General features: G+C 35.9%; 1 protein-coding gene across 1 annotated transcript in view; it reads right to left on the minus strand.

Moving 5' to 3' along the window:
* Nucleotides 1–18,451, minus strand: part of LOC118198020 (small conductance calcium-activated potassium channel protein 2-like) — a 415,420-nt gene that overhangs the window by 137,834 nt on the left and 259,135 nt on the right. Inside the window, exon 3 of the mRNA XM_035369612.2 lies at nucleotides 3,332–3,427. Coding sequence (XP_035225503.1) covers nucleotides 3,332–3,427 — 96 coding nt within the window. The remainder of the gene's footprint in view (nucleotides 1–3,331; nucleotides 3,428–18,451) is intronic.

Raw genomic sequence — 18,451 nt, forward strand, 5'->3', positions numbered from 1 at the left:
ATTATTACAGTGAATTTTTCCGATATGAAATTATTGCAACGAATTTTTCGATATGTTGAAAATATTTAAACCAAAGCCTTGCAAATTTAAATTCAATTCTTTGAATGTAGCAAATATGTCGCACAAATAAGCTCCTTTTATTAACCACTCGAAATCGCGGAATCTATCCTTAAATGGAAAAATAGCATCTTTTTTAGATGGGGTGGGTGTTCATTCAGAAATACCAAGCCTTAGTCTTTTAGCTCAAACAGACGTTTTAAAACGTTTCCTTTTGAAAGCCATCATGAAGTACAATGCAAAAGTAGGTGTTTATGATCATTCCCCATTCCCTTGCATAATTCGATAAAATGTCTGCTATTTAATGGACGAGACTTTATGTAGTTTACAAATTTGACATATTCTTCCAAAGTCATGCTTAAATTTAAAGGCATTTGTTTTACCGCCAACGCTTGTTTATGGATACTACAGTGTACCAATACACAATTAATTGCTAATTCTTGAATTTGTTTAAACAAACCTTTATGACAGCCTGCCATTGCACGTGCTCCGTCGCTACTTCGCTTTCATCCAATTAATACCGTGACTAGTGACAAAATCATTGGTAGCCTTAAAAATTTCATCTGAAGTCATTCTTGTCGGTAGCCTTTTATAAAAAAAATTTTTCTTGTATGGTGTTTTCGTCAATATATCTGATAAAACACATTAGATTTGCATTATCCTCGATATCTGTACTTTCATCTATTTGCAAGGAAAAAAACTTGTTTTTCTTTTACTTGAGCAACTAGTTCTTCTTCTAAATGTTTCGCGCAATCATCAATTCTCCGTTTAACTGTATTATTTGATAATGGTATCACCGAAAATAAAAATTTTTCCTTTATTCCGCATAAATGATTTGCGACAATTTTCAAAGCGGGAAGTATTAATTTTTCTCCAGCACTATGAGGATACGCAGTTTCAGCTACTAATTTGGAAATTTCAAAAAGATATCAAAGTGAGGTTTTTATTTGACTGGTAAGAATGTATTTGGTGAGGTAAGAGTGTATTTTCAATTTTTTGTTTGAGCAGCAATCAATTCATTTTTCTTATGAGTAAACAAGTTAATTGGCTTGTTAGAGTACTCAGAATGGAGTGTGTTTAAATGCCGTTTCAACTTTGACGGTTTCATACTTTCATTTGAAAGTTGCTCATTACAAATAGCACATAGCGGCAAATTATATTTTTACTGCCGCCGGCAATGAACCCTAAGCGTAAATATTCGTCACAATAGTAGCGAGTCCAAGTAGCTTTACGCTTGTTATTTTGGCGCTGTATATCTGCTTTAGGTGCTTCAGGCATAGTTTCTTCACGATGTTCAGCTTTGCTCGTGCTTGGTTGATCATCATCATTTAAATGTGTGGATTTCTTGATTAACCATTTATCCATTTAAAAAAATGTTGAAAGCTTTAATAAAAAGAATTTGTTTATTAATGATTTATAAGAAAAAGTATTTTTATTACTTACCAATATGAAATTATTGTCAAATAGGTAATAATAATTATTGTCAAATAAAATAGGTAACAACAATTCAAACTTAACCTTGTTTTGATACACGTGAGTTTACGGCGCACGTACCGGAGAAGGCACTGAATGACGACTCGAAATCAGCCAATCAGAGCATCCGAATTTAAACGGTCTGGTAGGAAACGGTGGTAAAGGGGTTGCCTCCTGCAGTACTTGAAAAAGTTTCGAAAAATATTAAATTTAGAGCAAAATGTTATAGATTTTTTGTGTTTTTACAATTTTTGCCACGACCCAGCTAAATTTTTCTGCGAGCCGGTGCCGGGTAGCAACCCACACTTGGGAAAACGCTGGTATATATGATAAAATATTCTGGGAAGCTGAGGATGGTTTGGGAAAACTAAATTTTAACGGTGTCTCGAAAGGATAAACAATATAATTAAGAAAATATTCAGTATGCGTTTTTTAATTAAAAGAAAAAGAGCGATGTATTTACGAACAAATTTCGGAGATATAGTTGCTAAAATGATTTATTTTAAAATTTTGAATCAGTGGTTTTGTTTTAACATTAAAAATTGACAATTAAAAAATTAAAATCTGCAATTTTATTCCGTTGTTTGTTTATCAAAATAACTGACCGAAAAGCTATATTTCTTATGTTTAGAAAATTTTTATCACACTCAAAATGAGCAGGTATATGCTTTCTTTTTGGATATATCAATTGAGTGTATATCTTTCTAAAGAACATTGTTTGGTCTCACGTTGTTTCATAACAGAAACGATGCGTTTTGCCTAAAATAATAAAAAAGTAGCTAAAGTAAGTTAGGCTATTTGGATATAGCAAAGCACACGAGGACTACTTGCTTAAAGGAGGACATTCAGAGAAGATAGAAATTTAATGAGATAGATTATTTTTACCAATGTGAAATCATTAATTGTCATAGCAAGCAGCTTTTTTTTTGTTGCTCCCTAATTTTTGTTTTGTTTTGTTCCCATTCTACTGAATTTTGGCATAAAAGAAAGATCTTAGTCAATGATTTAGTTTTTAAATATTTCAGAAAATTTTGCATGTAACGATTTAAAATGTTCTGATTTTAGCTCAATAAACCGTTACAAAAATTTTCCAGACTGAAATGCATACATAGAAGGGGCATATTATATCATTTTTATCACTCGTAAAATTGGGCTTGTCTTCACAGAATTCTGTATTTTATTTTAAGGTATTTTACAAATGGTTATCTAAATACAGGATAAGTATTTATAGTTCTTAATCGCTTCTTTCAAAAGCCAGCATAAATATTAAACACTAATCAGGGCCGGCGCTAAACATTCTGCCGCCCGGTGCAAGCCCCGCAACTCCAAAATTCTACAGCCAAATTCCTTTCTAACTTCTAAGCATTTTGCTGCTGGGTGCAGCCGCACCGTTTTCAAATGCTCTGGCGCCGGTCTTTACACTAATTTTAAGCAACAGGAATTGAAGTAACATTAGTAAATTTGGAGGATTATGGATATGAAGGTTAATCTCCCTCATCAGGAACGGGAGTGAAAATGAAGATAGGAAAACATCGAAATATGTGCTTACATTTGAAAAATAATTCTAGAAAGTTTTAACTATATGATGGAAAACGAAGCTACTTGCGCAGGTGTTGACCGAAAAATGAACTAAGAGTAATCAGGAAATTAATTCTTGAAAAGCTGATGGTCGATAGGAATTAGAATCGGAACTTTTACAAAATTCTTTTAATTGTTTATAACACATAAATGCCTGCCGAAACCTTTTGTATATCACATGTGCATATAGGTACTTGGAATTAAAAGGGAAAATAAAGCTTACCTGTACTTCAAGAGCGTGATAAGCAACTATGAGTCCTAAAAGCATAAGCGTAGAGACGGAAATCAGTGTTTTCACAGCTGTAGAAAATACTGAAGCCTAAAAATAGAAAGAAAACGTAATTGCAAATTAGTATTGAGGACATTAGATGAAACAGTTCAGCGTGAAATTAAGCAGAATACAATCTTTATTTCTCAAATAAGTTTATTATAATGAGTTATAATTACAAGTATGATTATCATATAACTACAATAATTTATCTTCGAAAGCAAAACAAAAAATGCTTAATACACATTATAAAAGCGTGATTTGATAACCAACCTCCATAGAAATTTTAGTTTAAGTTATTTGGATTTTAGAACACTACAAAACGGCATTACACAAGTATTCATGCATGAATAAAATCAAATTTTTAAAAAATGTCAAGAAACGTCGTTCCTGTCTGGTAGCCATTGAACATGCAAAATGTATCCTAAGTAACATTACTGCGAACAATTAATTACACACACACCATGATTCGTTTTATTTTCTTAAGAATTTTTTTTATATGTAATTTTTTTTTGCTTTGTTTATGAAAACGAGTCTGAATTATTCGAAAACGAAACGATTCCATCCCACACACTTTTATAAACTGAATTCAACTGCAGAATAAATAAGCTAAGTACACAGCTCAGTTAAAGAATATCAAAAAGTAGGTCTAAGAATATTAACTCGGTGAAGCCTGATCATGGAGTATCCAAAGCGAATTCTTCTCAAATAAAATGCATAATATCTCAGCCGTGTATTTAGGTAAAAGGTGAAGAATTTATCAAAATATCAAAAAGAACATTTTAGAAAAGTAATTTAGATTTACATAAACAACTACAGAAAGGTAAGAATGCATGAACCCTTTGTGTTTTTTAATTGAAACCATTATTTTATCTTACTTGTCACACGGAAACTCATTTTAGTTATTAGTTGTTGCATACTATAAGTACTTGGATTATAGAAATAAATGAATAAATTTCTCTAAGAAATCACCCGCGGTTACAAATCATTGTGGCTTTCTGCAGATGTGGACGCAGTGACATTTAATATTTATTTCTATTCTCAGAAATAGTGGTTATTTATTAATTTCAATACAGAACGCTTTTCAAAAAAGCATTTTAAAAGAAGGATGCATTTTAATAATGAGTACTCACCGCTTTAAAATTACAAGCATACGAAACTCAAAGACAGTAAGGAAGAATATCGTTATGTTTACAAGACTATTAAGGCCTTCCTAACACAGAATACCCTAGCTGTGTTAAAGTTTCATAAAAAAAACTAAATAAATAAAGCTCAGCTGTCTCAAAGCTAAAATATTTAAGGAGAAATTTTAGTATTTTGCAAAATATTATACAGAAAGTGTGCAAAAATTGAAAAACTGTGAAGATTATAAGTAAGAATCATAGTTAAGTAATTGCAGTTTAAATCGCAAGTAACTCGATGGAGCCTGTCAATGGGGAGGTTTCAGAGTTCAGATACTAAGTCATTAAACTTGTGACTAAATTAAACTCGCGGAAGAATGAACTGAATTTCATCAGTGCTCCACTTTAATTGCTTGAGCTAGATTTCATATCAGTTGAGACTGTTAGAACACTTTACAGAAGCGACAGAAATTTTAAAAAATTAAGTAGGTTTCAGTAGCTTAAACCACAAAAAATTTCATGATACCAGCTGTAAAAGATTAAGTTCTCTCTCTGCTCTAAATAACTTCATGACGAAGCAAATTCTGGCTTTTATGGCTGAATCCTCCCAATAAAAAATAGCCCACCAGTGGCCGACCGAACTGAACACCAGTTCTACTTACCAATGTAAAATCACTTTACAATAGCAGGTCGAATCGGGTTCAGATGCCGAAGAAATGGGCTGGCTGTATGGACATTTCCGTAGGTTTTCCTATGTGAACGTGGGTACGAGCCAATTTCCATTAAAATGCCCTCAACGAATGTATCCCTCACCATAGGCAGATAGTTCTAGAGTTGCTTTCCCAAATCATATAACTTAACCTAACCTACTCCTTAAAAAATCAATCATGATATTATTATGAAAATAGATACTGGTGTCCAGTAATACGTGAATAGGATGGGAGAACTTTATATGCGTAGGAGCCATATGTTAGAATTCAGAAAGAATTAAAAGTCCCAACTCTGCATTCTAAGCGCAACGTTTGCATTATGTATTTTGAAGAAGAAGCCGTGAAAAATGTGCAGTGCCCTGCCGGGACTCGAACCTCGGACATCTCGATTACGTTCCGAGCGTGCTGACATTACACCACGAAGGCATGCTAAGAAGGTGGGGGAAATACCTTATATAGTCCCCCTTTTAAAGGGAGACTGGGATTAGGGGACACAATCACCAAATCCGCCAAAACTATGGTGAAGAGTCATCATCTACCACCTTTTTTAGTTCGGGTGCCACTGTAGAGTCATTAAGTTATTTTGAATGAGCAATTCTCCCGCTGAGACTTGAATCTCCGACCTCTCGAATACGCATCGAGCCCGAGCGGGCTGACCATTGCACCACGAAGGCATGCTAAGAAGGCGGGACACATACTTTATATACTTACATAGTTTTTTAAAATAGAAAGCAGTTTATGAAAAAAAATGAAAGTATTTCAAAGAGGAGGATATTTTATTTTTTAATTAATGCGATTATTTCAAATAATATTTTTTGCCGCTCTTCCTCCGTATTCAACAAAGAATGTTCTTTGATATGCGAATTTTAAGCGTTTTTTTTTTTTTTTTTTTTTGTGTAATGAATATTTTTGAATGGATACAAAAATGAAGCATATTCATACAAACATAACTTCTACCTTTCTTACTTAAATTGCTAATAATAGTGAAATAATTTTAATACGAGAGATAGCAATTGAAAGAAAGGCAATGAGTTTTTAAACCTTTTCACTCGAGTGAATAATAACACAAATTATTACATTGTAAAGTAAAAGTTCATGATTTCTATTTTTTTAAAGATATCATTCCTTCATTAAAGAACGAAAACTGATGAGATCCGTTGTAAAGCAATTACTTCTGCAATCCAACTTTTGAACTCTTTGGTAGTTTTTAACCCTTAGCGCTCCGTTGGCTCCGCTACGGAGCCGTCCGTCATTTATTCCGTAACTCCGTAGGCTCCGCTGCGGAGCCGACCGTCATTTGTTCCGTAACTCCGTAGGTTCCGCTGCGGAGCCTAATGTTTTTAGCATGATTAAGCTTAAGATGTTACGAAATCGTCGACGTTGGCAATTCTTATCTGTATTTAAAACGTGCTCAGTCTCGCTACTGTTACGATTGAAACATTATTTGACCCATTTTATGGTTAGCAACATGGAGAAAAATAATTATTGTGATGAGAATATAGAGTTGAGTGATAGTGAAGATGTGTTTGATTTTTCATTGTTAGAAGATATTGTGGAAGACAATGTTGATTATAATTCTGACACTTCAAATAGTGGTTCCGAAATTATATACTACCAAAGAGACGACGAATGGTAATTATTGAAAGTGAAAGCGAAGAGTCGCCGGAAGACTTAGATGAATGGCGCGATGTCACGGAAGAATTAGATATTCCGGATAGAATACATTTTAGTGTATCGTCAAAGGTCATTGGACCACAAATTCCTACAAATATTGTACAGCCGACATAATATTTCAAATTATTTTTCACAAACGAACTGGTAAATGAAATTATAAAAGAAACCAACAATTACGCACAAAATGTTCTAAAGAATAAAGAAATATCTAGTAATTCTATTTGGAAAACGTGGCGTGCGGTGAAAGAGGATGAGTTTTGGGCTTTTATTGGAGTTATTATCAATATGGGTACGATACCCCTGGCGAATATGCAGGATTATTGGTCAGTTAAGGAGAATAGTCACATCCCTTTCTTTGGTAAAATATTTACAAGAAAGAGATTCATGCAGATATTCTGGATGCTGCAGTTAAAAACACCGAATCCTGCTAAAATGTGCCGGAGTTGCTGGTAGGCAGTAGTACAAAAACGTGCGGAGCTTAATCTCCACCTACATACTGTTTTTAGATAGGGATAGAAATGGTGTAACTATAGCAAACTTTTGGGCCCTGCAATGGAAATAATATTAAGAGTTATTAGCAACAACAACAATATTATTAATAATAAACTTCTAAAACGCGCTAAAATCTGTTACTTTCATACATACACAACCTCAAAAGTTATAAACAAAGTAAAATTATCTTTAGAACTCTTTCATATTTTCCTAATCTCGTACCTTAGTTTTTGAATATTTTTTTACTTTCAACCGCTGCCAGATTTCTTTGAAATTCTCCTTACAATGATAATTGTGAAAACCTGCTTTCCTAAAATTACGTCTTTACGTAATTTCGAACATCTGTAACTCGGGCCAATGGGAAGCATGTAGCAATTTCTTTTAATAAGAAAACTCATCGATGATCGAAACAATTCTGTCTATCTAGTTTTTCGATATTCTATGGGCTGAAATTCGAAAGGAAGATCCAAATTCGATTACTCCAAATCGCTGTCTACCTGAACGCAAAATTTCGACTCAGTTCATCGAATGTGTTTATGCAAACACAGTTGGACAAGCAAAACAAAGAGGATTTAGTAGGGAATGTTATTACTCTTTTCCTATTAATTAATCCTTCGTTTTATACTGAGGCAAAATGGTCATTTAAAGAGATTGCATTGTTCTTCGAACAAATAAGGATGGGATAAACTCTAACAAAACATTTATTTAAACTAAACAAAACACAAACCAAAATAAACATAAGTACGCGCTTCTAACTATATTCCTTAGCGACACTTTTACAGAATTGTATGCGTCAGATTTGTCAGAATACAATAAGATGACGTACAAATATACATACTCTTGCTGATAGCCACTCACTCATTTGCCACAAAGTAAGTTTTTGTCCTTTATGGGTTATCAACTACAGCGACGCCAGAAGAAAGTTTTCTGAGAAACGGGTTTCTTACAACACTATTTTGAACGGAAGATTTTTAGACAGGGCAATTAAATATACATACTCGCGATGCTTTACTAAGCCAGGAAAAACGTTCCGCTGCAGCTCTGTCTTGCGTAGGTCTTCGAGTAATATAACCAATCAGATATTCTGGAAGCGAAGACTCACGGAAATGTTTCTTTCAACGCTCTGTTGAAGATAGCTAAAACTTCTCATAATGGTTTTACGGTTATATCCAGACTCATCAAGATGTTCTCTGTTAACTTTAATGGCTCACATGACTGTAATAATATGATTACATATTCAGCACTCTTTGACAGGTTCACTACATGACTCACCCTTTGAAGCATGCCGTATTGGGCAGAAGACGCGAGCTCGCACCACAGCTGTACACTGCACACCCCGCCCTTCTCAACCTCAGGCCACCGTATTAAAAAATTTCCTCTAACACACTACCAAAAGTATGGAGCTGAAGGAAGACTGGTCGTCGAATTTGCTACTCGCCAGACAGAGCTTTGACACCAACTCCCCTTTTTACTAAGCTTTAGGCTCCGTTTACTAAGCTTGTGAATTGAATTGAGGTGGTGAAGAGTATTTAGTCCTAGGGACTTTGAAAATTTTTTACCCTATGGGGTCCGTCTTAGTGATGAAATGAATCCACTTTAGCAATTAAAGTGGAAAATTTCTAGAGTAGGAGAATTTTGTCAGGATCCAGTGGCTCTATCTGTTGGTTGAGGTGCAAGTAGTTGCTGAGAGTAGCGTTGAATGAGGAAAGCAAATTTTTTGGCAAGCAATTATTGCAAGGCATATCCTTAGATGAGGATGAAAGTTGATGATGAGTTACACTTGATGCACTGAGAGATAATATTTGTAAGATAATTAAAATAAGTGAATAAAAGCAAAATAAAGTAAAAGCTAATATAAACAAGTCTGTAGTAATACGAGTTCGTTAGAGGCGAAAACCAATCAGAAATTTTTCCGTGGGTCACATGATCACATTCGATGAAATTGGACTTAGAATATTTTTTGTAAACTTGATGCGATACAATTGAAAAGGCATATTTTTAGATGAGAATGAAAGTTAATGATGAATTACACTTGATGCACAGAGAGAAAACATTTGTAAGATAAGTAAAATAAGTAAAATAATTGTAAAATAAAGTAAAAGCTAATATTTACAACTCTCTAGTTATTTGAATTCGTTAGAGGGCGAAAACCAATCAGAGATTTTTTCGTAGGTCACATGATCAGATTCGATGAAATTGGACTTAGAAAATTTTTTGTAAATTTGATGCGATACAATTTGTAGGATAAAACATAAAAAATTGAAAATCTTGAGTAAATAGGATGAAAGGTAATAAAAATTTGTGCACAACAAGTCCATAAGCCTGCTTGATCAGGCGGAAAGTCTATTCCTGCTTGCCCAGGATTAATGAGAATATACATTTATTTACATGATGATTGAGGGAGTTAATTCCAGTTATTATTGTAAAATATTGAGCGAGGTCTTTTGAAGGATTGGTTGATTTTGATATCATAGTTTCCTAATTTCCTGATGACTTGGTTAGAATGATGATCGCACTTGTGATGAAATTTTTCCGATATTTTATGGATTTCTTCGTTTATTGAATTTATTTTAAGGCTTCAATGAATGACCGAATTTCGTACGTACCAGGGGGAATTGGAAATTATTCTGAGATGAATGTTCTCTTGTCTTTGGACTAAGCTTGTGTCATTTATCATCCCTTTTATAGATTGTAGAAACCCCAGGTTCGCGCATTTTATAGCTCCAGAGCAGAGACTGCCAGAGCGCAGATCTGAGCCAATACGAAAAACGACCATAGGGGCTGAAAGGATAAGACTGGTATCTGTTTGGCTTAAAAGGCACACGCAGGGCGTATTGGAACTATTCTGATAAATATATTTGAAATGCAACCACCGTGCCCCAGACTCTCCTTGATCGACTGGTAAATCCCTGGGGGCGCCCACAAATAAATTTATTAATAAACAAAATATAAAATTTGTCATACAAAGAACTCAAAAATTAAAAAGTTATACAGAGTTGTCAATGCATATAAAAATACAAAATAACATAATAATACATAACAACACAAAATACACGAACACCTTGTTTAGAGCATCTCGTTCCCATACACAGTGAACATCTTGTTCACGTAATCATGCCCCGTAAAACATAACCACAATACCTTAGACTGTATACAGTTTATTTTATCTTTTCCCTAAATACAGATACCATTTTTCTCAACTTTTCATTTCGTACAACTTGTATGTCAAAATTTACTTATTAAATACGTTAATTATTTTAACATTTCAAATTGAAGTTCACATTCAGAGTCTCCCTTAACTCACACCTATCATAAACCATTTTACTTAAGAGCCATAATCGGTTCTACGAACTAAAAGTTCCAGTTATCTCTTTAAACATGCACATTTAGAATATAAACTTAAATGATTCACTTGAAGTTCCAGCTTAGACCTCAAATTTGCATTCTTATAATTAATACAAACGGCATCTTCAGAATAACTCTTATGGTCAACCGAGGCTCCTGAGCAATGAGCACATATTTGCTACTTATCACATCTCGTCTGAAAATGTCCAAAACCTTAACAATTAAACATCTGATTATATACAGATATTCTTTTACAGTTATTCGAACCAATCTTAAATTGACCTTTCTAAGCGCAACGACAGACATTTCTGGTTGCACTTGAGCAACCTAATGCAATCTGCCGTTTTCACTTTTGATGGAGAATAATACTTCAGTACCCCCTGTAGAGATTATAATTATAGGAGCCAGATGGCGCTGTGCGTCTCACTTCCTTTCGGGGTAAAGATTCTATCGATATAGATACTTAGAACAATGTCGAATAAAAACTTTTTGTAAGTGCAAACTTTATACAGGGTCTTTCATAGATCATGGGGCAAACTTGGAGGGGTGATGAAGCGTACTAAGACATGCATTTTAGGGTCTAAAGTGACGGATTAAGGCAGGAACGCAAAAATACGACACGAGAGGATGTGTGGTGTATTTAATTATGGCAAAGCACACTAGGGCTATCTGCCTAAGGGGAGGGATGCCTTTCGTGGAGGACTTTCTAAGGGAAACTGGCTCGTATACACGTTACACATGGGGAAAACCACGAAAACGCCCATGCAGCCAGCCCGTCCGCGGGATTCGAACCTCGGACCGAACTACCAGTGTTCAGCGTCTTTACCGCTCGGCCGCTGGTGGGCACGACACGAGAGGAAAATGTGTTTATGTAGCAAATCAACGCAAAATGCTTCTTTGCAGGAATACAGGTGACAGGTGACGGAGGACGGGGACGCCTGATGTTTAACAGGGGTAAACAGGCATGTGTCCCACGCCCTACCCTACCTAGTGGCAACAACTCTCTGGAGCCGCAAGAGGCCAGCCCCGGGAGTTTATTGAAATATTAAAATGAGTTAGTTCACGTGGCCAAACAGGGACGTCTTAAGTGTACAATGGATACTTGGTAGACATACGATTTGGCATCTTAATGATAAGTCATACATGCAGCTTAAACATACACATTTGAAATACATGACAAATAAATATGACAATATACATAGAGTAAACACAGTTCAACACACACTATACAAAACATAACAGTATACGATACAAAGTACACACAATACGACATTAAACAGCATAAAACATATATAAACATTATGTTAAACACACACATTACATTAAACACATAAAACTTATATAAGAAAACGAAAAATACATGAGAGCACGGGAGAATCAAAACGCACTATGTTTAACATGAACGCACCTAGGCACATTACGTTTAACATGCGGAACAAAACGCAATGCGTTAGTCATACTTGCAGCAACAGAGTATTCAAAATAAATGTTCAAAAAAGGGAACACTAGCAGTAATAAGAACTACAGCTGTGATTGGCTGGCAATGCAGCGGTAGAGGGCGGTAGTGAGCCGGACAAACGACGATCCGATGCATCAGAGATTCTTTCGCAACTCTGATGTCGAGCATGATGGGTGAGTTTACGCACAGGGAAAACTTGACATGCATCTCATGTACGGTGCTGCTAATGGGAACGGCAGAGCAGCGCTACGGTTGTACCAGGAACGGTTTCCGAACAGGCGTATGCCGAAGCACACAATGTTCGAGAGGTTGCATCGGTCTCTTTGTGAAAACGGGTCATTTGAAGCCACCTCTGACACTAGGAGTGGAAGAAGTGCATGATAACCTCGCACTGAAGAATCCAAAATCCATCTTGAACACTGTGCATGAATCACCTCAGACAAGTGCAAGAGCTATTGCACGTCGTCTGCAGCTGAGTCATTCCACCGTTTGGAGAGTATTGCATGAAAATGGTTTGCACCCATACCATTCGCAGACAGTCCGAGCCTTGCAAGAGAAAGATTATCCTCTTCGAGTTCATTTCTGTCATTGGTTCTTGCAGCAGTGTGCGGCGAAGGCGGATTTCTCATTGGATGTGCTATTCACGGACGAGGCAACTTTCTTACAGGACGGCATCTTCAATAACTACAACATGCACGTGTGGGCAACTCATAATCCCCACGGCACACGTCCACATGCATTCCAAACCCGCTTCTCTGTGAATGTGTGGGCGGGTATTGTTAACGACTACCTCATAGGCCCATACCTCTTACCTGCACGTACAAATGGCTTATGTTATATTTTTCTGCAAGAGGTGCTACCGGAATTGCTGCAGGATGTTCCGGCTGTCATTCGTGATCGCATGTGGTTCCAGCATGATGGTGCACCAGCCCATAACCACGTGCGGGTCCGCAATTACTTGGATGGGACATTTCCGGGCCGATGGATCGGCCGTGGTGGACCCGTTCGATGACCACCCTGTTCGCCAGATTTATCCAGCTTGGATTTTTTTATGGGGCGATCTGAAAAGCATCATTTACGAGACTTCCATTGACTCACTGGAGGACCTCGTTGCACGACTATCCATTGCGACTGCCAGCGTGCGCGCAATGCCTGTCGTTTTCAAAATTTTCGTCAATCCCTTCTGCGACGTTACCAAGCATGCATTACTGCTGCTGGTCGCATTTTTGAACATTTATTGTGAATACTGTATTGCTACAAAGAAGCACTTTGCGTTGATTTTGTACATAAACACATTTTCCTCTCGTGTCGGTTTTTTTTCTCGTTCTTGCCGTAACCCGTCACTTTAGACCCTACATTCCTATAAAAAATGCATGTTTTAGTACGCTCCACTACCCCTCGAAGTTTGTCCCACGATCTATTGAAACACCCTGTATAACTGGATTTATAAGTGTTTTCTTTTTTGTCATGTATTGTTTGTGCAGTAAATAAAACTGGGTAAGATAACACAGATTGAATTGATCTCATCTGACAGGTAAGAAGCTTTAAATACTATATTTGTCTTGAATATTGAATTGAATTTTAAAGCGAAATTGATTTAGGTGTAACTGTAAGTTACATCATCCCCTTCATTAAAGACCTCATTTTACCGTACTAAAGCCTTCATGATCTGATTTCATCTCCCCCTCTATATCATACAATATATTCTTTGGTTTCTTCTTTACAGGTAATTTAGTCTACAAATCATGTTTTAATTAAAGGGTTCATCCTTTATTCTCACCACTTATATCGTCAATAAAATATTTGGTTTCTTTCTTACAGGTGATTTAGTCCGCAAATCTTCTTTCAACAAAGGGTTCACCCTTATTTCTTCATCACGATTTACAGTGTCATTCTTATTTGAACATTCCACAACAAGACCAATTGTAAACTTTTGGTACATTATGAATTCCAGTTTTTACTTCCTTGGACGAAGTAAGGGAAGTACTGTAATCGCGAAAAATTTCAGGTATCATATTTTAACGAAAATAGCCATTCTGACCGCCCTCGAATTCATTTAAATGATGTTTATGCGTGACATCTATACGTACAGACAGAATAAAGGACCCATTTTCCCAAAACGGATTGAAAAATGGATTTAAAATGGATTCAGAAGAGATTTTTTCGTGAAGTTTGTACGCATTTACGTACGTATGTATGTATCTCGCATAACTCAAACCCGAGTAGCCTAAGAATGTTGAAATTTTGTATATGGAACTGCTGTAGCATGTAGTTGTGCGCCTCCCTTTTTGATTGCAATCTGCAGCACCAAAAGTATAATAACCACTCTGATATCCGCTTTGGTGATTGAAAGAGGGTTACATGGGACTTTGTAGTTTTCTACATATGTAATGCTACAAAATGCACCAACAAGTAAAAAATATGTAATGTACCAACAAGTGGTGGAAAAAGGTACACGGAGAAATATAATATTAAGTGACTGCAAAATGTTTACCGCAATGTTAAATACGTTTATTTAATCAACAGAAAAAACATACATATTAATTTTTCAAATACTCCAACATTTGAGCCGGGCATTTACCAAGAAATTGTTAACCATCGCTCTTAAATTCTTCTGGTCTTCCTGATGCGGTTTGTCATTAAAAACTATTTCGCTACTTCTGTATCTTTTGAATCATTTCTCACATGAAATAGGCGGGTAAAACGTTCTTTTCAGTTCGTATATGCAGTTTCGTTTCTTTGTTACTGTCGTAGACCGTTTCTTAACAATGGTTACTCCCCGCCCCCGAAAAAACAGTGTGGTAGATGTTTTACATTTGTTTCGGGAAACCTATTATAGCGATTAAGACTTAGACACCATTTTCTATAACTGTAGGCAGATATCCCTCGAGTGCTTTGCCGCTACTAAATAAAACAAACTTTCTTTAATTCCAACCATTTATTAGAAGTCTGCGTGTTTTCGCCGTAATAGTTTGCGTTGATTAATATTGTAACATAAACGATTAAAACAAATCTGTTATAAACTTATTATTTTCGGTTTAATTACCTGCAGTGTTAGTAAAATATGCGGAAAATTACTTTCAAACTTTCTTTCTGTTTAAATCTGAGTTCAATAAAAGCGTTAATATAAGTAAAGAGAAATAGTATATTTTTGCATTATATACAACAAAGAAGTTCTTATACAAGAAAAATTTTCTTAGAATGAAAAAATGAAAAACGTTTACTGTTTTAAACGATTACTTTGAAAGATAAAATATTTTTCGTTTTTTATATTTAACATTTGCTCCCATTAAACTCATATTCGGCAATATTACCATTTGAAAGAAACCAAGTAAACTCTCAATTCCGGGTATCCGTGATCTTCTGTTCTCAAAATTCTGACAAGTTTTCCTTGTTTTTCTTGCGAGGATGGGGGGAGGGGGGGGACCCGAGACGTTGCCCGAGAACACTAAATTACCTTCTACTTAAACTTCAGTGTATTAATAATAATAACGAGGAAGAAAAGGCAACAGTTGTAGTACACTGTAATAAGCTACAGTAATTTAGAATTAGACCTAAAAAAAATCAAATTATGTAAAATAATCAAGCACGACAAATTGGGCTACCTAACTGAAAGAAAATTTTCGTGGACAACTTTTCAAAGGGAACTGTCCTGTAATAATAATGAAATGAAGAAACTCGTGTAAAATCCATACAGTTAGTCCATTCAGCCGGCTGGAGTAAAGGCTGGTTCAAATTACCAGTGTTTCGAGGATTTTACCACTCGAACTTGAAGAAAGGTTCGAACCTAATTTTGGGTTCAAAAACACACTGATGTAGTTTTCGTGCTATGTCTGAAAGAGTTTTACGAGGAAGAAAGCAGTTTCTACTGTATTAATTAAGACTAATTTTGGGTTCAAAACACACTGATGTCATTTTCTTGCTCTGTCTGAAAGAGGTTTACGAGGAAGAAAGCAGTTTCTACTGTATTAATTAAGACTACAGAGAAACAAATTTTAGTGAAAAGTATAAGATATTTAGTTTTATAATTAAGAAATATGATTTTACTTCTTCTTAAATAAACTAATGTAAAACGTGCACGCAGCTTTCCAAACATTCTTTGCTTTCTAGAAATTTTCTAGATATTGTTTAACTTTGAAATTATGAATATAAGTCATCAGTTTCCTCAAAGAATTATTTTCGGGCTTACGGAATTCAGTTAAACATTCACAGAAAATTATTCGGAAGGAAAAACTAAGTAATTCTCAAATTCCACTAAGCATAAGCTTAATCTATAACAGTACTTCATTCAAAGTAAGGTTGACTTAAGCATAATGTGATTGCTCGGTATTAAACACTTTTTTGAGAAGAATTATAAAGGGAGAGTTTGTTTAAAGTTTGAGGCACTTAATGGCGTCACCCCGCAAAGGATGGAAAAAAAGGAAAAGGATGGGTCGCTATGGCAACGATACCGCAGCTGCAGCTATGCTGTGGAAACGACACTCACGACTGACCTTGGCCCAGTGGTACCTCAGCGTTCGTTAAATTAGCCTCCTCTTCTCCATCCTCTACATCCCGAGCATTTTTGCTTAGAGCCAAGAGAGAGGAGACGGAAAACTCCTCATTCAGCCAGCCGGAATAGCGACGAAAGCGTCGAGATGAATGATGAAGGGGGTAAACGAACGAAACAAATGGCGCGGTAATCGAAAAATAATGGAAAGAATGTGAAAAGACAGCAGATACAGAACACAGCACGGTGTCTAAGCAGCGGAAAGGATCGTAGATGACAACACATCTGTGACCAACCGAGTAAAACTCGAGAATTCAGACGTAAGTTGAGAAGAAACTCGCAGAAGCTTTACGTAAAAGAATATAAAAGAGATGATATTGAGGGTTTTTCAGATGCGAATATTCTAAAATACGAACTTCGACGGGTCTGTTATCAGTCGCTTCAAACTGGATGGATGCCAATCCCAATTCTTTTTCCGAGTTTCTATAGCTATATCCAGTTTGACAGAAGATTGGGTTTTCCAATCAGTTTTTATTATGGCCGGAATAAAGACAAGTGATTGCGTCTTTCTCTGATGACTTAGCACATACTTTTTAACATTTAATAATTATGGACGTCAGGGATCGGTTAGTTAATCGTGGCAAAAGATGTCAACGCAAGTTGTACAAAAGGAGGATTGCATTCGAGGCGGAATGACTGCTGTGGGCAGTAGTAGTTTGAATTCCGACGCATAATATAGGCACACGAGTGATTTCATGGTTTCTACCACGTATAACGTAAATACGGGTAAGCGTCCTCCGCAAAAGCATCCTGCCCTAATGCTTTGCCATATTTGAACCTGTGTTGAACAACCAATTTTCAAGAATTTTATTGCTTGGTTTCTGAGGAGCGGGGAGACTTTCTAAAAGAAATTGGTCTGTATTTAAGCTACACATGTAAGAAATTAAAACCGTTAACCGCGATTCAAAGTACCAGTGTGCGACGTTTTTACTCTCTCAACCACTAGTAAGATTTCATACAAAATGACAAACTTCTGCACATACGACTGCTAGTTTAAGATATGTACTAAATTTCACTTATTTCAAAATAATTATACATCTTTAAATTATCTTTATAAAATAACTATGTATATGGAACAACACCGAGAAGAACAACGTAGTCGTGCATAAACAGTAGTGGTAAAATGGGAGTTCTGCATCAGCGAGTCAGGGACGTGCCAGTGAAGTCACACAGAAGGCGTGGCCAGATGAAACGTGCAACGTCATTCATGATGTCACGAGTGTTTTAGCCTGGTGAGTTGTTTTAGGCTGCTGGTTAAAATGAGTTATGAACTTCCTACTGTATTTAGTTTCACATTGACATTTAGTTTTTTTCAAATCTGGCAACAGAGCAAGAGGAGTTTTCCTGCATATTAATTCTGGAGATGTGTTTATGCTGCCCTCCGTTGACGAAGAACAGAAATATATATATTTAAGAATTTTTTTTTAGTCCGCCGTTTAAAACATTCAGTGCACGTCTCTGAAGACAATACATGTTACAAGTGAAAAAGATAATTAAAAGGACTTGCCTGTAATGAAAATTCTTCATTTCACGAAAGTTAGACTGTATGAAAAAAAGGTTTCATTCCCAAGTTCCCACCCAATGGCACCTTCTATTGAAGAAAAAGGAAATTTGGAATATTTTTTTAAGTCTGTCAATAAAAATCATTCTTTGAAAACGATGTATATTAATTATGAGGGGAAAAATAAAAGCATCTTACCTCTAAAGACAATTTTTCGTCTCATA

The sequence above is a fragment of the Stegodyphus dumicola genome, chromosome X2 (assembly GCF_044657685.1).
Source record: "Stegodyphus dumicola isolate Sdum_Otavi_A_Nest chromosome X2, ASM4465768v1".
NCBI classification, from domain to species: Eukaryota; Metazoa; Arthropoda; class Arachnida; order Araneae; family Eresidae; genus Stegodyphus; species Stegodyphus dumicola.